This window comes from Pseudonaja textilis, chromosome 3 (genome assembly GCF_049901715.1).
Source record: "Pseudonaja textilis isolate UNSWEBS1 chromosome 3, rPseTex1.2, whole genome shotgun sequence".
NCBI lineage: Eukaryota > Metazoa > Chordata > Lepidosauria > Squamata > Elapidae > Pseudonaja > Pseudonaja textilis.
Window position 1 is genome coordinate 179,255,703 of NC_141992.1, and position 27,908 is coordinate 179,283,610.

General features: G+C 36.1%; 2 protein-coding genes across 18 annotated transcripts in view; one reads left to right on the forward strand and one right to left on the reverse strand.

The window, feature by feature from the left end:
• The window catches only part of OXR1 (oxidation resistance 1), a 221,115-nt gene extending 205,841 nt beyond the window's left edge, over positions 1 to 15,274 (forward strand). For all 17 annotated transcript variants that reach the window (XM_087931614.1, XM_087931617.1, XM_087931628.1 and 14 more), the window contains 5 exons: positions 5,552 to 5,677; positions 9,164 to 9,316; positions 11,561 to 11,656; positions 12,306 to 12,379; positions 13,359 to 15,274. In XM_087931614.1, coding sequence (XP_087787740.1) covers positions 5,552 to 5,677; positions 9,164 to 9,316; positions 11,561 to 11,656; positions 12,306 to 12,379; positions 13,359 to 13,494 — 585 coding nt within the window. In that variant the 3' untranslated portion in view covers positions 13,495 to 15,274. The remainder of the gene's footprint in view (positions 1 to 5,551; positions 5,678 to 9,163; positions 9,317 to 11,560; positions 11,657 to 12,305; positions 12,380 to 13,358) is intronic.
• A 436-nt stretch (positions 15,275 to 15,710) lies between these two features.
• ABRA (actin binding Rho activating protein) lies at positions 15,711 to 25,900 on the reverse strand. The gene is made up of 2 exons (XM_026703560.2): positions 25,062 to 25,900; positions 15,711 to 18,195 (listed from the first exon to the last, which is right to left on the reverse strand). The coding sequence occupies exons 1-2, from the start codon at positions 25,766 to 25,768 to the stop codon at positions 17,733 to 17,735; spliced, it is 1,170 nt and encodes a 389-aa protein (XP_026559345.1). The 5' UTR covers positions 25,769 to 25,900; the 3' UTR covers positions 15,711 to 17,732.
• Positions 25,901 to 27,908: the final 2,008 nt, after the last annotated feature.

A 27,908-nucleotide genomic window follows, 5' to 3' on the forward strand; every position in this document is an offset into this window, starting at 1 on the left:
ATAGTTTCGATCTGGAGATAGATACTGAAGGGGAGGGCAGAGCAAAAGAATCTCTTGAGGAACATGAAATAGAGGTCTCCGAGGTACAACATAGGCCTCACGACTGTGCCCCTATTGGTGGAAGGCTCAAGCCTTTCACAGACAGATGGGATGCCTCTACCTCTATTTCCTGGGTTAGAGGTATCAGAAGATTCGGCCTGGCTATAGAATTTCCATCCTCTCCCTGGAACTTTTGCATTACTTACCTTCTCTCTGGGGATCCTGTTAAAGGGAGCATGATGGAGACAACTATTGTTCATTTATTGGAGATCCAGGCAACCAACCTGTGGCACCAGATCAGCAGGGGCAATTTTAGTTTTAAAATGACTTAATTGATCCATAGTTCATAGGAGGCTTAAGATGAGTATACTGAACTCCATACTTCTGAGCTTCAGAAGAGACGATTTTCTACCCTCCATTGACTTAATGGAGGCCCATCCCCACATTCCAATTAGATCCTCACATAGCAAAACTCTTAGTTTTTGTTATAATACTCAAAGTTTTGAATACATTGCACTGTCCTTTGGGTTGTCATCTGCCCAAGGTTCTTACGAAGGTTCTGATGGCTCTGGCTGTTCATCTCAGGGGAACACCTGTTAGATGGCAGTTTTATTTATATGACATTTCATTATTATCTTGTTCATATAAATAGGCAAAGGGGAGGCCTTAGCATCGGTCATCACTAGGAGAGACTTGCAGTCCATCTCTCATCACCCACGCATATGCCATTTTCTACAATCTTACAGCCTCCTGTAGTGCATTGATATCACACATGGGACCTCAGCAAGGTCCTTACCGCACTCAAGAAAACTCCCTTTGAGCCCATGTAGACCATGCGTCTCCATTCCTAACGTACAAGGTGGTTCTCTTGGTTGCCATTACATCGGCCAGTTACATCTTGGATCTAGTAGTCTTGTCAGTTAGACAGGAGCTCTGTATTTTTCACACAGACAAAGTGGTCCTTAGTCCAGATCCATCTTTCACCCATAGATAGATAATTTTGGGTTTCCGCAGACTATAGGAACTGATACTCCCATACATTTGTCTGAAACCAACATAAATCTGGCACGACAATGCCACAGTCTAGATATAAGGCGAGCTTTCTGCATATATTTCAACTGCACGATGTGTGTTAGGAAACAAAGGTTCTCTTCGTTTCTTTTCAACCACCCACCATTGGGTGCAAGACCCCTTCCTCAATGACCAGTAAGTGGCTGAGAGCACAATTCCCAAGTCCTATGAGACACAATCTCTTCCTGTACCCAGGGGCATCACTGCTCATTCAACTTGGAGCGCTGCGATGTTGACAACATGGGCCAAAAGCGCCAATAGGGAAAATTTACAAGGCGACAACATGGGCCTCACCATCCCCTTTTATTTAGAAACTATTAGAATGATGTCTTCGCATCTACGGAGGCTGCCTTTGACAGGAAAGTGTTACAAAGGGTCCATAGGGACCAAGAAAAGGGGGATCTGAACCAGACGGAAGCCCTCCAGTAGGACACACCAAGATTTGGTATGTCCCAAACAATGGATGCTCTGAACAGCTTATCTGAAGAAGGGGCATTGGTACTTACCTGACACGCTCTTTCTCTGTGAGCTGTGAAGAGCATCCATCCCTACCCTTATTCGTCTGGTGGGATGCTATTCTGGCCAAGTATTAGAAATGGTGAAGGAGGAGTCCTGTGGAGGAGGAGGAGCGTCCTCTCAATTAAAGCCCAGCCTATCAAACAAGCGACAGAAGCATCATCCCAAACAATGGATGCTCTTCACAGCTCACAGAGAAAGGGTGTGTCAGGTAAGTACCAACGCCCCTTTTATGGTCCTCTGCATCAGTTCCACCCCCCACCCCCCCAAAGCATGACTTAGCAAGTATGTAACCTCACTGGTCATTTTCCAGCATTGTTCCCATCTTGATGGTTCTTGTGGGTACCTGCAATGCGTGGCAGACACTGCAGATACTTTTTGTCCTTTTACTGACCAGTGAGGTTACATATTCCTTTTTGCCTCCTTGCTACTTTTCAGGCCAGGAAGAGATTTTGTGGTATTCAAAAAGTGCTGCAAGTTGTCAATAACAATAAAAATGATAATGATGACATCACATATTTGCTACCACAGATTTTCCATTAGTGTTAGCTAGGCCTTAAGCTTAAGGTAATTTGTACCTTGTGGACCAAATTAAGGGGCTGCATACTCCATAAACCTTAAAAACTGGCTTTGGATTTGCATCCTTTCTTTGTCTTTTATTAGTTTTTGGCTGTCATGGTTTAGACAAAAGAAGAAAAGAAAAAGTGGTTTTGAAAAACCAGATAAAAATATTGAATCAATGCACATGCTGTATAAAAATATATGAAAATGAACTAAAAAAAACCATACGAGCTCTGTTCTGAGCAATTTTATGTTGTTTTGAAACTTTGTTCACATTTCTTTTTTAAAATGGTAAGGACTTTTCATATCTGAGGATGGGAGTTCTTTGTACAAAAGAGAATGCAAAAGAGCATGTCTTGGGGGCTCAATGGTTAAAACACCTTAACCCCCACCCTTTAACTGCAGAGCAGCTGAAATGAGTTAAATAATAGTAGATACTTTTTGTTTTGTCAAACTGGATGTGTATTTTCAATATTGTTTCTCTCCTTTAAGCTGAGACCTTATAAGTCTATTAATATGTAATGCATTCTCTCTCTCTCTCTCTCTCACTCACTCCCTCTCTCCCTCCCTCTCTCCCTCCCTCCCTCCCCCCCCTCTCTCTATTACTCTTATATCTTTAAAATTTCAGAAGCATTTTCTAAAGCTGTATGAAATAGAACTGCTACTGAATTAATACAGTAATAAACTATCTAATACAGAAAGTTTAGCTAAGCATTTAAAGCCTCTACAATACTATAAGCCATGGTGGTGCAGTGGTTAGAATGCAGTACTGCAGTCTACTTGTGATGGCTGCCAGTAGTTTGATTTTTACCAGGCTCAAGGTTGACTCAGCCTTCCATCCTTCCGAGGTTGGTAAACTGAAAACCCAAATTGTTGGAGTCAATATGCTGACTGTATAAACCACTTAGAGAGGACTGTAAAGCACAGTGAAGCGGTATATAAGTCTAAGTGCTATTGATATTGCTATTTATTTCAGCCTAACTAAAAAGTATATATTCTGTTTTTATTTGTTATTTTGTCAGTTTTTCTTAACTCAGAATTGGATCAACATTTTAAAATATTTTGTCACATTTTGAATAATATTTATAGTTAATTATTTGTGGAAGAAAATGCTTTTGTAGTTTTGCTCATTCTGCTGCTAAACAGCTAATATTTCAAAATGTTTGTTTTTGTTATAAATCATGAGTTAAGACCATATGAGTGGTTAAAAGAAAAACCCTTGAGATAATGAATTCAAGGTCTTCTGTTTTAAAAGCTTATTTTAGCTGCATATAGTTAAAAAGTGATGAAACTCCATCTAGAAAAGCTGACGTATTATGTCAATAGAAATTGGGGTGGGGGTGGGTGGGAGAACAACTGTCAATATCAAATGGCATGTGACTTATTTGCTATTGATGCGGCTTTCAAATTTCCTTATAGGAAATAATATCTGCCCTTATAGAAATCTGTCATTGGCATTTCAGAAGTAATTTAGTAACTGGATAAACTTTTCATTATTATTTAATTTCTCAAAAATATATGTTTTTATCAGTAAATGTTAGTTATATAAATACTTGCTAAGTTCCTTTTTTTAAGACAGCAATTGTCAAACAGCCAGATCAAATGGTATTTCTTAAAAACAGTTAAAGGGTCATATTATCAGTGGACTACATAGTCTTCCTTCTTTTAATTGGTGAATCATTTTGTAAGTAGGATACCTTTTAAATACTGCCTGGAAGCATTTTAGCAAAACTAATTTAAAATAATCCCTTTGCTTGTATTAGCTGTGATTAATGTTACTGATAATGAATAATTGTTGGGGCAGAGAATTATAGAACCTGTTGGAGTAGAATAATCATTCTTGCAGCATGACAAAATTTCTAACTTGTTATTGGAAACTTGTGTTGGCTGATTATGGAAGCATAGCGTTAATATTTGATTTAGATTGTTGAAATAAACGTTCCTTACCTTGCAACTATTGGTTAAGTGTGTGTGCGTTCAAGACAGATCATGTCTTGATAAGTATACAGACAGATTTTCTCCAGGATAAATCTTGCAATTATTCTAAATCATTTGAATTAACCCATTTAGCTTTCAATGGAATAAAGCTATGGAGTTTTCTTATTTTACAATACAAGACAGTTCAGTAGAATGCATACTAAACATAAAAAATGTTTACTGGAAATACCATATAGATTATTGTAAAATCATATATGTGTATATATCATTTATAGTATGGACTATAAAGATACAGCAGATAGAAATAAATTTGAGAGACACTGTCTAAAAAGTTGCAATATTCCTATTGCAATAGTATGATTTTTCCATGTGATTTCTCTCATAGTTCTTGCTGATCATTTGCTCAGTTGATACACAAGATGGATATAAGAGATGTGTTTTGTGGGAAAAATTGATGTATTTAGGTTCTCTTAATATTACTGAACATTTAAGAGGTCTTCCAGTACCTCTAGGATAGGTGCATCAAGTAGAATACATTTATTTTCAAACAATAAAATGAAATAAGTTTTAAATGGAGAAACATTGAGTGGAGGGGTAGCCAGATCCATCCTTATCCCAGATGTCCCAGCCCTTCCATGCATGGTCTTCTCCACCCAAATCTCCAGCTGTTTCCAATTTGATACTTAGTTTTGACATTGGGAATGAGTGAAGCCAGGAGAGAAGTGATAATTTTCAGTGGGGAATAGATAATGAAAGATTGACTCAGAATCTCGATCTTTTCTACCATTTATCAACATGAATTCCTGCCCAGTATAAGATTTTACTTACACATTGTTGCAGGGGCACACATCTTTATTCTCAGGTAATTATATTGCATTTTCATGTGAATGTATATGCGTGCAGCAAGACTGCATAGATTAAGATTATAATCATGTACAATATTAAAAGTAGCTTGTATTTAAAATAATTTAACCTACGGGCTGCAAATCTTTTTCTTTTGATGCAAGGTTTTCTTTTCAAGAGACGTTGGTTCTGCTTGTATGAATAGTCAACTGATTCTTACTTATGGGCATATTTGAATATCTTCTGTATACCGGAATGCAAATGTATTATACTACTGCAGTATAATATTTTTGAGATCCTATTGTGATTACCTCTGAGATTCAGTTTTAATCAGGATCAAATGTTACCTTAAAAATTTTTATAGGATAAAAAATGCAGTTTAAATAACAGAAATGGCTCAGAACTTGCAGTCTCACATTCTTTCAGTGATAAACATAGGAATCTGGCTTTGCTTCTAATATTAAAAACGTTACACAAGTTGTCAGGTAAGCAAAAAAAATCATTTTTACAGGATGATTGTGATAAGGAAAATTGTTTTGAATAACATTTTGAATGCTAATTCAACTTTCTCCCCTCCATGCAGATTACTACAAGAGAAGATACATATTCAAAGCAGGAAACAACTGTCAAAACCGAACTGGAGCCTGAAGCATTTCGGCCAAATCTTAGTGATCCCAGTGAACTGTTACAGTTGGATCAAATTGAAAAGGTATCATATAGAAAAAATATGGCATTCCTTTTATTGACACAGCTTTCACATTGCAATAAAAATTGTTTTAGAAAATTGAATTGTGACAGTAATTGTTGTTTACTAAGGATATGCAAGAAACAAACATAGACACAATGTTTCAAACATAAGACACAATGCTTGAAATATTTTGAATTGGTTAAATTCTAACATAACAAAACTTAGAACACTTCCAGCATAAAGCATATGAATGAAACTAAATGTTTTGCATATTCTGCCATAGAGAGCAATGGGAATTCAAAGAGTAGTTGGAAAAATAGGAACTCAAAAAAAGTATCCTGCTCTCTTTTTATGTCAATTTGAAATGTGTAACATTCCATGATTCATCATATTCCAGAAAACTATAGAACATTGTATTCTCAACAGAGTTGAGCAATTGCAAGAGAAAACTCCTCCAAATTGGAAGTGGTTCAGAATGTGCCACAGATAATCAAGTTCTGAAACTGGTCCGTCTTATTTAGAGTAAGGACACTTATTTAGAGTAAGGACACATACTGAGGACACTTTGAATCAGTTGCAGTTCAGTAGATATAGTTCCAGAAGCTATCAATTGCTCCTCAAATGGCATGATCTGAAGAAGATTTGGCATGGTCTGCAAGGAACCTTCATTTCCAAAATCACTGAGTTTTGTGTATAATCTCTGGTAATCTGTTCTGACTCCTGTTTGACACCCTACATAGTGAAAATCTGGACAAGAGCTTTGGAATTTTTTTTGTTGTTGTTTTGTTTTGTGTTTTTTTGGAAATTTAATAGAAGGCATTTAAAAATTCATAGGGAAACACAAAGCATTATTAATCTCAATGGAGCATGTGAGCAAGACTAGCTAAATAAATACAAACATTTCTACCTATTGGCTTGAGGTTTCTTTTTGCTGAAATATACTGTACAGAACTGCATATAGCATTCTGCTAGCAATGTTCAGAAAAAAACTAAACCAAAGAGGTTTTGCTCCATGGTGGCGCATTAGTTAAAATGCAGTATTACTAGTTAATTTTGCCACTGCCAGGAGTTTGATCCTGACCAGCTCAAGGTTGACTCAGCCTTCTATCCTTCCGATGGAAGGAAAATGAGTACCCAGATTGTTGGGGGCAGTATGCTGACTCTAAATCACTTATTCACTATGAAGCGATATGTCTATGTGTTATTTCTATTAACAAATGAAAACACACCAGAACATACACAGCCCTAAGCTTTGCTATCTATAAAGCATTTATAAAAAGCAATGAAAGTTACTTAGTAAACAGAGAAATAGTTGCTATATTTGGGATTATTGCTGCTGACCATAAATGAACCAGTCTCTGAACCACATGAGACAATTATTTTAAAAAATTGCTATCCCTTTCTCCTCTCACTTACTCTTGGCCAACAGCAGTGGGAAGAACCACATCACTTTATTTTTTTATATATATATATATATAATTTTTATTATAATAAAAGCTAATATATATTAAACACATACAACAGAAATAAGGAGCAAAATGTACAAACAACAAAAAGAAAAAGTAAGAATATAATAAAGAGCAAAGAATTGTATAAAGGACCTCCAACCTTTACAAGGATAAATCACAAGTATAAATTTAGTGTCTCTTCACCTCCTTCAGGGTTATTAACAATTACCTCTTCATCCCATATCCCATTTCTTATATATAACTGTCCAAAGGAATTCATGTATTGGTCTAATATTAGAAACACAATTAATAAATGAAGCCATGAAATATAAAAAATGTTGCCCTATCATTTTTTAAGCATGACCTTAAAAATTAGGAAAAAGTTATTTGATCTAACATTTCACTTTGGCTGTTCAATACTTATTTTAAGTTAAGAGATCTGAAACAGGTTTTAATCTTAAACATTTCAAGTTTGAATCATTACATTTTAGGCCAAATCAAAAACAAATAATTCAAAGTAGATTGTTCTAACCTTAGTAGAAGTATCCTAATTCCATCCAACCATTCCAGAAGCATTATGAACTCAAAATAGTCTTGTTTCAAATTCAAAACAGGTGTTTTAAGATTGAAAGAGTCTGTTTTGAACTCAAAACTTGAACATTTCCAAAGTCATCAAAACAATGTTGTAATATTCTAGCAAGGATGAAACAGCTGTTTCAAAGTTGAAACAAAGCATTTCACACTCAAAATCACATTTATAATCAAAAACATTGCAGATTGAAAACTTTCTGTATATCATTATTATATGTAAGGAAGGAAACCTAACTTGGCTGTTACAATTGTTTCTTTTATGTTAAAACATAACACCAAAATCTGAATCGATCTGTTTAAAATGTACTTCTTTCTGTCTGGAATAAATAGAAATGTGCTTGGATAAAGAAAACAAGGTTCTAAATGAAACAGTTCTGAATTCAATTTCATAAAGCTAGATCTGTTAGTTGTAATCATGAGGAGATTATCTAAATTACAACTTTAATTGTCTGTTAGAGTCATTTGCAAATCCTAGGATAATCCATTTTTATTTGTCTTCAGGGTTTTTTCTCAGTAACTGTTTTCTTGATGAGGGAAAAAAAAGAATAAGGCTTATTAGTCCTTATGTATTCCTCTTTGAACAATGGTCACAACTTATACCCAATAGGCTTCTAGGACTTGGAAAATATGAAGCAACGGTGGAAAATATAATTCCTGTGGATTTCAATAATTTATTTTCTGCTTTTGTTTGTAAGCCCACCTTGAAACAACTTAAAGCATTTTATATACATGAAGAGCCCTAAAATAATACAATAAAAAGCATAATAATTTAAACAGAGATAAAACTGACCTTGTACCTGGTATTACTCAATCTCCAATTATTCCTTGAAAAGCCAAGTATTTGTGCTTTTCTTAATCATTAATAGCACTGGAGATATCCAGCTTGTTCATGGGAGATCCTTCCACAGAGAACACAAGACTTTGAGCGCCTAGCCTGCTGCCTTGTTTCCAGGAAAAATATATAGGGGCTTATCTGTGAGATAGGCAGCAAATAAATTTGATAAATAAAATTCTGTTAGAAAGTTCTGATTTTCCTCTCATCCAAGTTGTTGCCTTGTTTTATCAAAATATATGTAAGATATTCAGCAATACAGTTTCAGTTCCTGAAGCAGTGTAATTTGAACAGGCTAGGTTCAACCTCAATAACCACAAAGGGCAAAAAACAAGACCTAACACTCTTCTCTTAAAAGCATTTACTTGGAAATAAAACCCAGATAATTTCAATAGAACTTAAATCTAGTTAAATTACTTAATATAGAAATATTTCATATTTCTATACAATTCTATGTAGCGTAAGGATTGAAAATGTTTCTATAAATCATCAGGCATTTATAAGATTTAGTATAAATATTAACTTTTGGATTTTTTGATGTTTAACACAACATGTTTTGTACCCGTGAATTAAAACCCTTCTAGGTTAATCACTTTGTTCAGTGCGCATGCCTCACTTGCACCTGTGTTTCTTTAGTTGACGAAACAGCTCCCTCCTCGAACTATTGGCTATCCATGGACTCTTGTCTACAGTACTGCAAAGCATGGCATGAGCTTGAAGACTTTGTACAGAACTATGGCAGGATTAGACACACCAGTGCTGCTGGTTATCAAAGACAGTGATGGACAGGTACGGAAATTGCAATGATCACTTTTTCTTACCTTTGCTCCCCATAACAAATCTTAAATTTTAAGACAACTTTTCTAACATACAGGAAAGCTCAATATTATTTTGATTTTTCCCAAAAGGAAAACTTAGTATAAACAGGCTGATCATAAACATACTCCAAAACACCCATAGCATTTTAAATGAGCATTCCTTCAAGCTGAATTCAAGCCCTGGTGACTCTGTAGCTGTTGCCATATATAGCATTCCTGGCAATAATACCAAAGTGGTTTTCTACTGCCCTTCCTGTTGGTACTTGGAAAACAAAGTAACCTCACTGCAGTGCAGTAGATTTAACTGAATACTTGATCGCAAAAATATGGAAGTGTTACTATTTTTAAAGTGGGGGAGGGATCAAATCAGTCTTTCACCACAAATGTGTTAATCTTCAAAAGTATCAAGGGATTTGTTCCTTTTACAATAAGTATATAGATAATTTTTGAAGGCCTGGATATATTTTACACTTCCATAGTAATATTTAAATATTAGAGACAGAGTGGGTTGATATAAATCAAGTTTTCAGGAAGGGCAAATTAGACAAACTGTATTGTTTGTCATTTAGAGAATTATTTAAGCTGTTTTGCTGCTACAGCTTAACTTCATAAGTGTGTGTATGTGTTTGGAAAGCCTGAACCCAATGCAGAATGGGACAGTTTAAGATAATTTAACTCACGCAAATAGAAACATTTTTGTTTTCCATCATCCACATAGAATCTTCCAGTTTCGGAGCTCAATGAATGCCTAAAAAGTAGGGTAGGGGACAAATATTGGTACTTATTTTAGAGGAAAGCTTATGGAAGAATATTAGATTTCCAATCTTTTCTCAAAGGAGAGCCATCCTCATTTCTATCTTGGGATGGTTAGCAAGATTTTGGGAAAGAGGGATGTATACAAAACCTGAAAGGAACTTCATAGAGAAAGCCAAAATCAGTTCCATGTCAGTCCAGAATGCAAAGCAGGAGTTACAGGAAAGTGAATTGTTGCTGTCTGCTAGAAATTAGCAACAGTTAATCAGTGATGCAGCTTCTGTTTGTTGGATGTGAGAGCCATAATGATGTAATGATTAAAGTCGCCAGGCTAGAAACCAGAAATCTGTGAGTGCTAGTCCTGCCTTAGGCATCAAGCCAGCTGAATTACTTTGAGCCTCTCAGTCCCAGGAAGAAAATAGTGGGTAACCTTTTCTGAATCCTTGTCAAGAAAACTGCAAGGCAGGGACCAGAAGGCAAGACCGATTTGAAGCTATGTATTCATATGCTTGTGCATGTGCACACACAAACGCACATCTGTTTGCTCTATTTACACAAAATGCTGCTCAGTCACCTGGTGTTTCTAGTTGGAATTATGCAGTAAGCAGAAGGTTGAACTTGACACTAAATATCTTAGTCAAATTCTCTTCACCGTCACTAATCAAGTCACACTATTACTCAATCTCTTTTAGAACAAATCTTTTACGAACAGTCCCCTCATTCATTTTTTAAAACTCTTCATCCTTATTACCATTTTATTACTTTAGTAATTGAGCATTTACCCTAAAACTCAAAAGCAAAAAGGAAGTGCATGGTTTCCATTGCATTGAATGAAAAGGGAGAGTGGGAGGGGTGGAAAGTCAGTGTTCACATGAGACAAACAATAGCTGGCAATATTCCTACATTCCTTTCCCCCCCAGCTTTTTCCTTAAATAAGTGAAAGGCATACTGAATCAGCTAGGGCCGGCCAAACTGGACTAATCTCTATCTGATAACCTGTTGAGAAAACAAGTGTAATCAGACCGCTAATCCTGTTTTGATTTCTATCTAAATACACTAGGCCTGACTTTCCTACCTGACACATTCGCCCCAAGAACATTGGAAAGCTGATTTGGCAAGAACAGGGCAAACACTAGAGATGGCAGCCAAATGTTTGTGCTAAGAGTTACCTCTTCTTAAAGGAGTGTTCTGCTCTTATGTTTGCTGAATTAACTGCCATCTGGAAGCCTTTTCATATTTGAGTAGATCTTTTTCATCTGCAAAAATATTCCATAAAATACCTTACTGAAGTTATGGCTTAGTTCAACTTGATGGTTGCTTGTGCTTTGAACTTCATGGTATGAATAGAATTAATTCCTGAGAATTCCAATTAATCACATTCATGGGATAGGTTTCCTATGTATTATGCAAACAAGCAGTGGAAATGTCATGCTTTCTGGACTATTTTTATTCTTTTCTTTAGATTTTTGGAGCTCTCGCTTCTGAACCTTTTAAAGTGAGTGATGGGTTTTACGGCACGGGAGAAACCTTTCTTTTTACATTCTGCCCAGAATTTGAGGTAAGCACTTAAAAAAAAATACTTAAATTATTTAGATAATATATGTAAGATTACATTATTTATGAGTCTAACCATTTTATGTTGCAATGAAATTATTTAAATTCCAATTAAAGAATTATATTTTGAATAGTGAGGCCTGTTGTTTAGAATTTAGATTGAGGTTGTGATGAAGGGTTACCTTACATTTCCCATGAGTTAATTTTCCAGTCATAAAGCTATTACAAACAAACACACACATCCATACACAGCCATGAAACTAATAAAGAATGATGATGAACACTACGAAACAATTAGTGGTAAATGGTAATAAATCCTGCTTTTATCAGAACATCAGAGTTTCTATAAATTACTAAAGGGGAATTAGGATTACTTCATGATTCACTGAATTTATGGGGGAAGGAATAGAAATGCAGATGATAGGTGGAATTTCAATATATTGAAATAATGTGTTAATCACTGTGATAGTTGGCTATTACAGTGAATAAGGGCATTCTTTATTCTTTATTGTAGTGTTTTAACAAATAAAGTTTCTGGATTTTTCTGAAGCAGAAATTGATAATGATGTCTTATGATATTTGTTGTTGTTCTTTTAGCAATAATTTCCTTTCATCTGTGTTTGTGTGTCTTCATTTATTTTCCTAATTCTTAGGTCTTCAAGTGGACTGGAGACAATATGTTTTTTCTTAAAGGAGATATGGATGCCTTGGCTTTTGGTGGTGGAGGGTTAGTAGTTCTTTATCGATTTTGTTCAGTCTGATAAAGGTCTGATGCAACATTGGTGTGATGTTATACTCTTTGATTTCCTTATATATAGATTCCAAATATCTCCATGTCAGTGTTTGCTTTATGGCAGCCTCCTGCCAATGTTGGCATTTTTTTTTCCTTGAACAAATCTGAAAGGCCATTTTTCTTTTTTAAAAAAATATTTATTTATATCCCAGTTTTATTATTTTTAGAAATAACTTAAGGCAGCGAACATACCAATATTCCTTCCCTCTCCTATTTATTCCAAGAAAAACCTGTAGGTAAGTTGAGCTGAGAGAGGGGATTGGCCCAAAGTCACCCAGCCCGCTTTCATGCCTAAGGGAGGACTAGAACTCATTTTCTCCTACTTTCTAAGTCATCACTGTCACCATTAGTACAGACTGCCTCTTATTCGGTTTAGTCTGTCTTATTTTGTTATCAGTGGGCATTAGCAAAGGTAGAAGAAATTTCTTTTATGGGTTAGAACCCAGTTTTTAATGCAAAGCCGAAATATACTTTTCTTGGCCCAATTTCTGTTCAGTCTGCAAGCTCATGGCTTAAATGTGTTACCACAAAGAAGATAAAATTCTTGATTTTATTCATTTATTGTAACATTTCCATGGCAGACCCAGTTTGCATTTGTACAATGCTGATGCTATGCTAATATGAGACTGCTAGATCTAGGCTGAACAAGTCCAGATGACCCTAGATGCCTAGAAAGAGTTAGGGCTTTGTTTATCCCCTCGTTGCCATTTTATCTCAACTTCTAACAAAATTCTTAAAGGTGATCACTGTTTCTACCTTGACCAATTAATTGAAATGCAGTCTGAAGCTTTCAAATTAGGGAAAGAATTTTGAAGAGAACTTTATTAATTTAAAATTTGACCTACATTTGAATACAGTAATGGGAAGAAAATTATTTTTAATATTTTGCAAACCAATTCTCGTCACACTGCAGGGGTGAATTTGCTTTATGGCTTGATGGCGATCTCTATCATGGAAGAAGTCACTCTTGTAAAACCTTTGGGAATCGCACACTTTCTAAGAAAGAAGACTTCATTATACAAGATATTGAAATTTGGGGCTTTGAATAAGTATAAAGTGTAAAATACTACAAAAGTTTGTCCCAAACCTGATACTGATCAATGCAGCTCAGAAAGCCCTTAAAGCAATATAATGTAGCTTGTTTTGCAATGCCTTTCTACATTTTCTGCATGACCATCAACATGTCTTTCACATCAGCATATTGGAGTGCAACTGACTGTTCAGATTGTATTTTCATTTTTGAAAGTTACAAAGCTTTCAAATTGTAATTGATTATTTCTTTATGAGAGCCAGATTTTTATCATCATGTCATTCACATATCCATTTGTTTGTTGTCATTCTCACAATCCAGAAATTTTCTTTACTTCTGTTTAACTATTTCACCGAAACAACAAACAACATAAAATCTAATTGAGTTATACTATATGTACTTGGTCTAAATAATATGGTGAAGAGATAGAAGTTTATAATTTACCAAAAATGATCAGTCTTGGCTGTTTATTTCATTCAAATATCACCACATCTTTAGTCATGTCATGACTTGGTATCTGTTGTAATTTACTGTTGAAACATAGCTGCCCTATTGATTGTACCGAAGCGTTTTGCACATGCCATTAAAGGATCTGCAGGCTTGGGACAAATGTTGGGCAAGGATTCAGCTACATGATCAAGATATATAAAAACAGCAATGAGGAAATGGAAAAGTAAGCATAATGCAGTGAGTAATTCATAGTACATATAATACCTTCTTATTGCTAAAGCTATGAAGCAGACGCATTTTTTCCGAACAGCATATAATATGCATCAAATGTATGTATGTGTGTGTATGTACATATGCACACACATACATAATACACCACTCTGTTTTATAGTTCTTCTGTTGTAGCCTTGTAGCACATCATCTCCAAGAATTGCTCCTATTCAAAACAGAAAACAAAATAGGTGTGGTGTTTTTCTCTTCTTTTGAGTGGATCTGTGTTGTAAAACTGCAGTTTGCACCAGCTCTGATGCAATGGGGTAACGTACTCTAGATAGACATCATAACTCAGTAGATGTGTTAATATGCAAAATTTACTGTTCTGTGACCTCAAAGCAAAAAGAAAAAAAAAAGAAAAAAAAGAAAAATTATAGTAAATCAGTAGCTCTTGTCCACTTTTGTAGAAAAACTAAAAAGCCATTGTGGCAATAACAACAGTTGTTTCAAAGCTTATATTCTATGTTTATGCAAAAGAAAAATAATTTAAAAATGCTGTTAACTGTGACAGTGAATGACTTTGTGCTGAAATCTCAGCTATTTCAAATGAATATTGTATATATTAACTTGTACATTAATGTTTAAAAGTAGTTTTTGTTATTTTAGAGGGAGGGAAAGTATTGATTGACGGGTTGCTTCTAGCACTTTAAATTATTCTAGCAATGGAATAAAAAGCCAAATGGCTTAGCTCAAACAATTAGCTATAGTTGTATAGAATGTTACTAATATAAGTTGTTTCAGAATTATCTGGGGAATGCTTAATGCTGTGGTAATGGAAAAGAGAATATTTTATCTTATAATATGCTCATGCTTTATATTGCTAAAAAAAAATACACAGCATTGTTTTCTGTCTCAATGTATAGCTCTTTCCTCCTATTAGTAGAGTATATGTAGATTCAATGTTTACAGACAAAAGGAAATGTAAATAAATTAAAATAGCTTTTCCCCCCCTTTGGTCTTCCACGGCAGTATTATTGTCTTTGTGGGTTCACTAACTAAACAATCCTGTGATGGATTTAAAATACTATAAGATAATAGTGATATAAAGCAAATAAATATAAATTCATGTAATTAAACTTGAGTTGGGCTTTATTTAGACACACAGCCATTTTGTAATTAACACTCAGGTTGAAAGTATTGAATCATAGCCAAAATACTTGTGGTGTTGAAGCAGATTCCATTCTATGATCCTGCTAAAAATTTCTGATAAGGAATTGGATGTTTTTTAAATATTGTTACAGAACTGTTTATTAATTGGTAATACACTTTGACATATGGTGTGGGAGTTGCTGTTAAAATGTTCATTACAGCTATATAAAAATTTCAATATACAATACAGACTGCCATTTGTCAGGGAAGGCAGCCCGTAATTTTTGTCCCAACTTTATCTATATCGCCTTCCTTCCAATAAGAAAAATCAAAGCTATAAAATAGAATTACAATCCTTAAGCCTCAGGAAATATTCAGAAGAAATAATAGGTTATTGCCCTGGCATTAAAAAAAACCCCAATCTTTTCCATCTCAAAAAAGTCATTAAATTTATTTAATTCTTTTTCATTCATCCCATTGTATCAACTGAATTTGCAGTGCATTTCACTTCTTGTTAATATAAATAAGATTTTGAAATGAATCACATTCCTATATTTGACAGAAACATTTAGTATCTACAGCTTAATTTAAACTAATCAATGGTATAAACTGCTCAGTAAACTTTCATAATCTTGAAAAATAATTAGCAGACATAAAAACCTGAAAATAATATCCTTGTCCTGGGAAAGCAACATTTCTTTAAATTACATTTTTTCAAACTTAATTATTTTATCTAATTGGTAAGGTAAATCAAGCTTTTATTCTCAGTCTATGGATGCAGGAAACTTCATTGATTAAATGTAAAATGTTATTTGCTTATAACAAACTTCCTTTATAATGCTATTAATATTTCACAGCACTTAAGATTTTTGCACATGATTTCTTGAAAGAATCATATTTTTGATACTTGACTGAAAACACATTCAAAAGCTATATATACATGCATGCACATATACTGATATCTCCATATCAATTTTTAGAATAAATTTACCATCATCTTGACACAAAATCATATATTTTTCTTCTGTAAGAAGATGCAGGATCTTTCACTTTGAAAGACAACATACCATATCAAAATGTAATTCTTTTCAACAGCTGATAGCATTAAGAAAGCAATGTGGTTCATCTAACACTGGGGGGCCCAGTTGGCTCCCAAGGATACTCGGTTTAATATCTGCCAGGTTCTGTTTCATTCAACTAGTAACGTTTTACATTTTTCAATTATTTTTTTAAAAAGAGAAGGCATATTGTAATGCAAAATGGTATCTTCCAGCATCATGATAATTAAGCTATCTTAGTAGATAAAAATGACAAACAATTGTAACTCAGTATCTTGTTCAGAAAAAAAGTGCTGATCATTAAAGAGGTAATATATATTCTGTTTGAGCAGGTGCTAAAGATGGTAAGAAATGTGGTAAATTGATTATTTATATGTAGGTATATTCCCATGGCAGCCATTTTGAGAATCTCTGAACACCCACATGAAGTTTGGAAATCATCCATTGTCCCCACTAACTCAAAAAGATTGCTATCTCCCTATCTGAAAGCTATTTTGCACATCTTTTAAGTAATGGCAGATTTATTATAAAGTATTGTTGTAGCATTACATGTCCATGAACCTCACTGCATTTTAAAGCAGAATTAATGAGCTTATATTGTCAAAATAAATTGCTGAAATGTTGGGGGTCTAACATTAAATAAAATCACTTAATGTAGCCTTTAATGTAAGGCTGGCAGTATCTAAGCAACAGTTGGCAAGGTGCTATCCAAAATGGTCACAAGAACTGTGGAGTTTGTTAATTTCACAAATTTCCCCAAAAGGAATTCACTACCCTAAACAAGGCCACTGACTTAACAATCCATCAGTGCAAAATAGGAAAAGTATGAAAATTTCCTCATTTTTCCTGGGAGGCAAAGTAGGGCTGAACTTGGACTTGTCTATTGGTGATTGGGTTGCGTTCATTCTTTTTATATTTCTCCATGGGTCCTTTAAACATTTTATCTGTCATTTTATCTGCTGGAGGTCCTCTATAAACAAAAAGTGAATTGGGATTGATTAACTTAAAAGAGGGAGCAACAACATCAACAGTCTGGATTGCCTCATGCTCCCAGTGCTAACCAGATCTCTGAAAAATGCCCAAGTGTCTAATAAACATCTGATCCATAAGGTGGGCCATCTTCTATATCATTTTCATTCTTTATATACTGTAGAAATCTTAACAAACATAGTTAAATCAGATACTACTGGTACTGGCAAAACAAACTATTTAATAAACAGTAACATAGAGGTGGAATAATATGGAGATGCTATTGTTAAATATTAATAGATAAGTTCTGAGTACTGATGAAAGCTTTGACGTCTATCGATCTTTCTGATAAACCTTTTGATAAAACATTCCAAGTATAAGGATGTCCTTTGGCTTATCCTATGAAGAAAAAAAGACCTTATTCTAACAAAGTTATTAGAACGGCATCATCCCGGCCTTGCCACAACATTTCTCCCTCAAAGTCTAGCATTCCATGTTTTCTGGCCCTCAAGAGTATTCCAACCACTTTATCTGAAATGTGAACGTATCTGTCAAAGAGATCTCCAAAAGTGACTTGGATTTTGCCATCATGTCGTAACTGAGCCATTGTTCTGATGATGAAACACATGTCTCTCATCTCCCGGTGGATGTGGCCCTCTGCTCTCTTGGCCCGTTCTGCTGTCTTTGTGCCTTCTTTAGGATGGCCATAGCCCTCATCTCCTTTACGCAGACGGGTGGCCATAGCGAGCTCATAGTCAAACTCCTCGCTGAAAGGGTTGAGTTTCTGTACAGTCACATGTTCATCAGCCCATTCTTCCCATCGCCCCTTTAGATTGTAGACAGGACTGTAATTCTTCGGCAACTTGAGATTTTTATTTTTGCTACAGAAAAAGAAAAAAGATAGCTGCTGAATAAGACGAGGCTTTCGTGAAATGTTTTGGTGGAGTTCATTAATCTGATTTAGACCACAAACCACTAGGTGGCATGTTATCACTAATTCTAAATCACTTTTTTTCCTTTGCTGCGTCTTACCTGAAAATAAAAGCTGCTATTTTGGATTAGACCCATTAATTTTAATGTATATAAGGGAAAAAATAACACCACTCTCATTAATTACATCTGCATGGCATGATTTGCTGAAAGAACTGAAGGAAATCTAGTCCAGCAGGCTGTTCTCACAGTGGCCAACCAAATGCACAAGGAAGCCCACTAGTCTCGCAGCAGATGCCTTCACAAGGAGTTCCACAGCCATTAGGTAGGAATTGATTCCCATAACCTCCATAAACTGGTCAATTCTTTTTTGAAGACATGCTGGTAGCCATCACCACATTTCATGGTAGTGAATTCTAATTTACCCCTTTTAATTTTATATAAAAATCCTTTTATTTTTCCTGATTCTTCCAGGATTCAATTTCATTGGGTGACCTCAGTTTCTTTTTGTCCACCTTATTCACTCTATGCATAATTTTATATCGTGCGGGTTTTTTTTTAAAAGGCCCAAATGTCATATTTCTCATATGGAAACTGTTCCAGACTTTGATCATCTTAATTGTCTTCCTCCAGATCTTCTCTAATTCCACTATATTCTTTTTGAGCTATGGCATCTAGAAGGAGAAAGAGCTCTTTTAAGCATTAAAACACCTCTTTTGGAAAGCGTAGCACAGCTCCTTCAAAGTCTTTCCCTAAAAATGCTTGGGTTTGCATAGAGTCCCTTCACTTCTCTGACTATCCTGTTGGAAGTCTTCAAAGAAGGTGGCAAACTAAAATTTCTGGTGGCAAACTACAAGAGATATTAGTATCATGAATTCCTTAAAATAATTGGAAACAAATTGGCTTAGAGCTTACACTGCTATTTATGAAAGCAAACTATTAGGGTTTTTTTTTAGACTTCAGCATGTGCCTAAAAAAAAGATGTGTGTGCTTTAAAAGTTATATTAATTTTAATGAGTTCACTGCTACAGGAGCAGAAACCAAAACCCGAACAAACATGGGGCTAAAAATGAATCTTTGCTCGTAAGCAAAGCAGCACTGAAAAAAAAGTCTTGCATATGTCTGCCAATACTTTTGTTGTTGTTTACTCTTAGATTTTGGGGGAGGGGCATTAAACTTGAATTCTTAGATCTTATTCAACACAGTCTGTGTCTTAAGAAACTTACTTCTCAGAGAGCCTCTAGCCAAGAGAAGAAACCCCTACTTCTCTTGATTCCCATCCTCTGATTCTCATTAGAAGTGAACAGTAGTTGTGTTTATGGACTACTTATACTACCGTATTCTCGATCTATTACTTTTGCAGAATGTACTTCTTAGGATGGTTGGGTAGTATGAAGGTTCTATGATATTTCGGTATAAGCGGCTAATCACATGTAGCTTAGTTATTCAGCTGATTAACTAAATTAGGGTTCTTCTATACTTGATCTTATCCAGAATTCTCTGCCTAAGCTGTTTCTTGTCTGTTGGCATCCCCAAACTTAACAGCAAACTGGAATGTATTGCTGTTGCACCTTCTTGTCTTCCATTTGTCCATGAAGTTTTGTGGGATCATGTCAGGGTTTTGATAGGTCAGGAATGCTTCTTGAGTTGACAGATCAAATATTGGGGACAAAATATTAGCTTTAAGCAAACAGTGATCCATATCCTTATCTTGCTGGTGCCCACCACCCTACCTGGAAACTAATTGTCAAACAAATTCCAAAAGAATACAATTAACCAGGAATTTACTTATAAGCCCAGTTCAGGACACTAGTCGTTCCTATACTTCTTCCTTATATCTTCAAGAATAACAACACACTTTAAATATATATTGAATGAATAACCAGGACAGCTGTCCACTCACTAAAAATCACAAGTGAATTTATCAGCCCTTTTAGATAGTTTGGCATGCAAACAAATGTCTTTTGTTCTGGAAACTTTGAGAAATCTGCTTCCAAAGCATTGAAATTACTTCTTGCCTCCTGGTGCAGGTACAGAAATATTGATCTCTCTGAACATAGCCAAGTTTGTTTCCCCATCAATATGGCATAGTCGGAGATGAAGAGCACAGGTTTGGGTGGGGTAGAGCTGAGTCTCCCTGACATATCTTTTATCCCTTTATGCTCTTAGTTATTGTATCAGTGAGAAAGGTAGAAAAGGAAAGAGAGAGAGAAAGAAGGAAGGGGAAAAAAAGAAGGAGAAAGAAAAGGAAGGAAAGGAAGGAAGGAAGGAAGGAAGGAAGGAAGGAAGGAAGGAAGGAAGGAAGGAAAAAGGAAGAGGAAGGAAGAAAAAAAGAAAGGGAGGGAAAGGAAGGAAGGAAGAAAAAAAAGATGGAAGGAGAAAGAAAAAGAAGGGAAGAAAGAAAGGGAAAGGAAGGAAGGAGAAAGAAAGGGAAAGAAAAGAAAGAGAAAGAAAGAAGAAAGAAAGAAAGAAAGAAAGAAAGAAAGAAAGAAAGAAAGAAAGAAAGAAAGAAAGAAAGAAAGAAAACAAATTTCAATTAGTACTTGAATCCATTCAAACGAAACACTATCATCTGCTTTCCATTTTAGTTGCCTTTATAGTGGGCTAAATTAGCACTACTCTGTTATCCAGAACAATTCTTTACTGTTATAATTCTTGCCTTATCTGAAACCACAACCATTTGATTTGAATAGAAAGATTCAGATATACTATAGCATGTAGTTAGTGTTTTTGTTTTGTTGTGTGTGTGTATGCATAGTAACTTTCTCCATCCAGAATATGCTTTTGGAGGTTTTTTTAAATGGAGAAAATGACTCCTGTGAAATTTTCCTGGGAGGAATGTAGATTTCTGATATTTAATTGTGGGATAGTGAGTGGATATTTAGAATGCCCTACCATTCGCGACTGATTCTCTGCCTGATGTCTGAATTTCCTGGCTCCTATGCTTCAATTAAATCTTGATTAAATTAAAACAAGCAATCTATTACAAATGTCAAAATCTGGTTGACTGAAGCCTCCCTCCCCCCACCCACTTTTTAAAAATGTGTATCATATGGGGGTTGCATGGAAAAAAGAGGCAGGGTGGGTGCAGATGGGTCCTACAGACATGGGTGATTTTAAATGTTTTAAATATGTCAGGCAAACAACAGAAATACTAGTTTCAATGGTCTTTTTCTATCTGGGCAAGGGTGGGGGGGACTTTTGATCAATGGAAATGTGTACTGGAAGACCACACAAGCTCTGACATCACCACCACCTTCAACTATACAGTAAGCTCAAAAACACCAAGAGAAATTAAAAACAACCACAACAATACTCAAGCAATCCAAGAATAAAGAAGTTCTTTGTTATTAGCACTTTCATTCAAAGCTGAAAAGATTATATTTCTGTTTGTTTTGGGTGGGCAGCAAATGCAGTGGAGTGACCAGCAGGCATAGACAGCTGGGGAGGAAGAAATGAATACCCCTAATTTCTTTCCAAGCAACTCAAAGCCATTTCCAACCACTTGGAAGTAACTCCAAGAATTACAGGTTAAATATAGTTCAACCCACAGAAGGTGACCAGTGAGAGTCAGAAAATTAGTGGTACTCAATAAACAAACTTAAGTTACAGTTCATATGCTAATTCACCTGCTTTCTGCAGAACTACTTCCTAGATGCTTACAATAGATAGTCTGAGAATAGGTAGATGAAAGACAGCTTTTATGGAGGTTTAATAACTGAAATATTATTTTTGAATTCAACTATTTCAAAACAAGTCTATGCAGAAAACAGTTTTAAAGCAGTAAGAAAATGGCTCAAAACAGGTCTTCAAACTCAGCCACTTAAAGTTCAGAGTGTAGGCTATTTTCCCCCCTCATACTTCTATTTCAGGGGTGTCAAACTGGCGGCCTGCAGGCCAGATGCGTCACATGCAGGCCACGCCCACCCCAGCTCTGTGAAGGGAAAAAACCATGAAACATCATGTGATGGCAACGTGACACCCTTTTTCTACTTGGATCTCCAGAGGAAAATATTTCAAAGGTGGGTTTACAAGAACTATGTTCAAGAAAAGACAAATGACAAATACATCATAAAAATAGCATAAGATAAATTCATTAACTGTGGACAAACAATATATATATATCGACATATATAAAAATATACATGTATGTATGTACTTGTTTTCTGGAGAGCCCCAGTAAGGTTTGACCTCATTAAAAGGTTAGAAAGGTTTATATGATCTGACTAATGATTACTTACATCATTGCAACTGTTGCATTTTATTTTTAGTGAGTAACTCATGCTAACCTGGACCAGTTTAATGTTGCCTTGAATGAACCTTTGCTAGCACTGATATATGCTCATCTGTTTAGAAATATTTGTGAACTGTCAATGAAGCCATTGGACTTTGGGGGAACTTTCAACTGGCAGGGCTCTCAAAGAAACTGCTCTCAAACTCAGGAGAATATTGCCTTTGTCTTGGTATAATTTTTCTCCTTATTTACTAGTTAACATATATAACACCAGTTAACATATATAAGACCCTCACATTCCTCAAGCTTTTTTGATTGACCATCACCTGATAGTTCTCTAGATTTGCTAGATTAGATTAAATGAGTGAGCAGATTGGCCATGGTTATTGACATGATGCCCTAGTGATGTGTGAAAACCATTGATTGCTCTGATAGTTCTGCACCATTTTTAACACATAGGAATGACCATATAGGATGCAATTATACACATGTACACCAGGCTGGTAAGCTGTGCAAGAAAATAAATTGGGTTACTCTTTTAGTCAAACACGAAAAGTCAGGAATATTGTGGCATGAATAAGTTGATGACATGGAATTTCTCTTTTTGATAAAGGCACCCCTCAACTTATGTCCACAATTGGAACCAGAATTTTGTTCCTAAGTAGGGCAGTAGTTAAGTGAGTTGGGGCCGATTTTGCAACCTTTTTTTTAAACCAAACTTAAGCAAATAAACAGATTTAACAGATAATCAGAGTTGGAAGGGACCTTGTATGTCATCTAGTCCAACCCCCTGCCCAAGCGGGAGACCCTACACCATTTCCGACAAATGGCAGTCCAATCTCTTCTTGAAAGTCTCAAGTGATGACGCTCCCACAACTTCTGAGGGCAAGCTGTTCCATTGGTTGATTGTTCTCACTGTCAGAAAGTTTCTCCTTATTTCCAGGTTGAATCTCTCCTTGTTCAGTTTCCATCTATTATTCCTTGTCTGACCTACAGGTGCTTTAGAAAATAGTTTGATTCCTTCCTCTCTGTGACAGCCCCTCAAATATTGGAAGACTGCTATCATATCTCTCCTGCTCCTTCTCTTCACTAGACTAGCCCAGTTCCTGTAACCGTTCTTCATATGTTTTAGTCTCCAGTCCCCTAATTGTCCTGGTTGCTCTTCTCTGCACTTTTTCTAGAGTTTCAACATCTTTTTTATAGTGTGGTGACCGCTGCACCAAAATCGCTGCAGTTGTTAAGTGAATCATGCAGTCATTAAGCAAATTGAACTTCTTCCATTGACTCTCGCTTGGCGGAAGTTCACTGTGAAGCACAGAAATTGCAAGCACATGACCCAGGCATGCTGCGCACATGTTGGTTTCCAACTGGTCCAATTTTAGACACATGACTGGATGTTGTAGCTGTCATAAATGTGAGAATCAGTTGTACATCACTTTTTTCAGTTTTCCGTTATAACTGCAAACGTTCACTCAACAAATGGATATAAGTCAAGGACTGCCTGTACATGAACAACAGTTGATTGGACTAAACAGTTGAAGGATTGCTTGGCCCATATGTTCCTTGACTCCGTATGGCTGTCCCAGCCCTTAGCCTTCTGCCCTGCAGATATGTCAAAAACCAATACACATTGGGAAACTTGGGCTAGCAAATAAAAACAGCCGGAAACTCTAAAATGAATGTTACCTTAAGGACCTAACATTTTCTTCTGCCATCATTCTAAAACAAGGATGAAATGGTCTCTTTGCAGAAACTATCCTATTCCAAATATAACTTCCTCAGTTTTTCTTTTTTAAAAAAAAATAGATCTAATTAGATATTAATACAAGCAACTTTTAGATTGTTGAATGTTTTGAAAAATATAAGGCATTTTTCATATTTAAAGTTTGCCACGTTTTCCTGTATGTTTCCATTTTCGCTTTCTGCTCCTACGTTTTCAGTTCGACTTCAGATGAAAATGGCTACTTGGAGATAATTGAATGCTGCTGCTGTGGAGAAACAGCTCATCATCCCTTCCGTGGCCTATTTATACATGTCGGCTCATCATTTAGAGCCCCTCCAATCACTTCCTCCATTAGTGTTCCAAAATATGACTGAGGTGGCACTGAATCTGAAGATCACATACTGATACAGGAAATCCTCAACTTACAACCATTCATTTAGTGACCGTTAGAAGTTACAATGGCACTGAAAAAAAGTAACTTATGATTGTTTTTCACAGTTACGACCATTGCAATATCCCCATGCTCCCATGATCAAAATTCAGATGTTTGGCAACTGGCTCCTATTTAAAATGGTTGGAGTGACCTGGACTCAAGTGATCTCTTTTTGCGAGTTTCTGACAAGCAAAGTCAATGGGGAAGATAGGTTCACTTTACAACTGTTTACAACCTAACAGCTGCAGTGATTCACATAACAAATGTGACAAGAGACATCATAAAATGGAATAAAATTCACTTAACTGTCTCAGCAACGGAAATTGGAGTACTGCTCTGGTTGTACTGACTTCAGAAAGCACTAACGTGCTACACAGAAGCATTTTCTTATAACAAGACAATTTTGGAGAATACAGTAATTACTTACTGTGAGGCCATGGGATGTTTTATCCTCACAACACTCTGTATTTCTTGGATATTATGATCCCTGTCTAATCCATCCTCTGTGTCTTCACCATAGCCACTATCTTCTGTATCCAAGCTGTTGCTGCGACAGTCCTGTAGTTCTTCTTGTTCCAAACGTTTCCATCCCTTTGTCATCTCTGATACCAGATTGGAGCACTTTCTCCTTCTTGTGGGAGACATTTTATTACTAAGGATTTGATCAATATTTGTAGGGTCATTGATGATCTTTCCTGTCTCTGCAAATTCATCTTGTTCATATTTGTTGCTGAGAAGACCAATGTCACTACTTCTTTCAGAGAGTGACCTTATTACACTTTTGGTAACTTCTTTACTTCTAATATTACATTTCTCCAGAGCTTCTGTTGATTCACTTGGACTTTGTTCTCCATCTTTGTTTGACACTTGCTGTCCTGAGGGAAACTGTATCTCGGTTTTTGACTGATATGTCTTGAAAGTTGGCGAATGTTTTGGAGGTGTCCACTCTCTTGGGTCATTTGGTGATTTGTCTTCATTGGGTACCCATCCACTAGGTTCCTGAGCTTGCTTGGTGTTGTGTTCAGTTGCCCACTGCTGCCAACCTTTCGCCAAGCTGATAACCAAGCTAGTCATTCGGATTTTTTTGATGGCCCTCTTGGCAGGTGTGGTACACTGGTGTTCTTCTGGTGGCATGGCTTTGTCTATGGTTTCCCAACGTTTACTTGTGTTAAAATCCAGTTCGGATGGTCTTGTAGCAAATAACAAGCAGGGGAAAATTGTGGAGATTTAAATAGATAGGAGGTTAGGCTGCATGAAGCTAGAAAGTATGTGAAACATTTCTCACATAGAAAGAGTAACCTTATTCTGCCAGTGATCTTTTTTTTAAAGGCCCAGCTTGTATTTCACCAGAGCAGTTGTACACTTGATATGGTAAATATGAGTGATATAGTTCTCTCATGTCTCAGATGCAGCTGCGATGGAAATTAACAGAGGCATCTTTTGCATTTAGTTTGACAGTGGAACATGTTCATGCTTTGCCTTACTAAAGAAATGGCCCTTGCCTAATTAGATAGTTTCTCCTTGCTGACTCCCAGAAAAGCAAATGAGAGCATTTGGAATTACAATTCACAAGGCTTTTATTTTTAACTAACCTACTTTGTGGCTTTGTAACAATGCCAGATTATTAAGACCATAAAAGGTCCCTCAGATGCAGCTCTTCCAATTGGCTGTGCTTCGTTAAAGGAAAGAAACCATATTAGTGCATTAACAAAGTGTTTTTTTCACTATTTTTCCTATAATTGTGAGACCCCATTCCACTCAGAAATCAAGGACAACTCACTGCAGCCATCTTACCATGGCTGTCTTGCCACAGCCAACTCGCCGTGGCCAGCTCACCATGAGATAACATACCATGGGACAATCCAGGCAGGATAACAATACAATAAACATTATTTCTACATTATTTCTATTTTTGTCAATGGAAATAATGTTGAAGAAACAGTGGTACGTTCTCCCACGTGGAATTATCCACGAGAGTTGTCCTGTAATAAGTTGGCCACAGTGAGTTGGGCACAGCGAGATGGTCATGGTGAGTTGGACCCCGCGAATTGTCCCATTCTGTCCAGGCGTGGCTTCTAGGAACTCAGTAAAAGTATCAAAAGGGGTTTTTGCAAGAACAAATTCTGGAACCATAATGACTCATCAAAACTAATTTGGTCCTTCATTAATTTCAAGTTATATTACAAGTGCAGGAAATCTTAATTTCTGTTTTTCCCTTTTCTTACGTAGCAGCCACATGGAGGATTAACTAAGAATCTGGTAACAATTTGGGGGGGAAACAATTCTTTTTCCTCTGTCTTTATCGATAGCTAAGGTGGGATTTTCCATTCAAAAACCCTGAAACAATCTTACATTGCTAAATTCCCCTGTATTTATTGGTTGCTAGGTAGATTTTTTTTCCATAGAGAAACCTTGAAACCACTCCATGTTGCTGTGTGAACGTTCATGAGGAATTCAAAAGACCAATTTAATTCTATGGTAAGCCAGTTATTTATTGTATGGCATCTACTTGGCATCTGCAGCAACTGAGAGAACTATAAGGCATTAACTAGTACTGAGATTAGTAACAGAGGATCTGTGATTACAAAATGGCAGTAGCATTCCTACATTTCAATTTTCTCAAGTCATTTGCTATTTTGTCGTAATTGCCAATAAAAAAGTTGTTTGCCTGTGATTAATATTTGTCTGGTAAGAGAGGAAAGAACATCTCTCACTTTTTCCATACTACATGCTTGAGATTTTGTAAGAGAAAGGTAATCATTGGTAAGTGATACAAACAGAGTGCTAAAATGGATCATATGAATCACTGGCTGTGAGACAACTTGCCTCCAGAAGTTGTGAATGCTCCAACGCTGGAAGTTTTAAAGAAGCCATTAAACAAACATTTGTCGGAAATGGGATAGGGTTTCCTGCCTGAGCAGGTAGTTGGACTAGAAGATCTCCAGGGTCCCTCCAACTCTTGTTATTCTATTCTATTCTATTCTATTCTATTCTATTCTATTCTATTCTATTCTATTCTGTCACTTAATTAGGAAGATAATCCACAATATTATCTGTCTACAGGTAGTCCTCAATTTATGACTACAGTTTAGGTCCAGAACATATGTGACTAAGGAGTACAGTTGTTAAGTGATCTGTGACACTTTTGCCGCAGATGTTAAGTGAATCACACAGCCATTAAGTGAATCCTGCTTTCCCATTGACTTTGCTTATTCAGAAGTCCCTGGGAAAGTCATAAATGGTGATCATATGATCCCAGGATGCTGCAAGCACC

Excerpts from the sequence above, each read along its gene's own strand:
- ABRA (XM_026703560.2), bottom strand. The coding sequence starts at position 25,768 with ATGCCACCAGAAGAACACCAGTGTACCACACCTGCCAAGAGGGCCATC. Across the intron at positions 18,196-25,061 it reads AAACATCCCATGGCCTCACA|CAAAAATAAAAATCTCAAGT; the intron begins GTAAGTAATTAC and ends CTTTTTCTGTAG.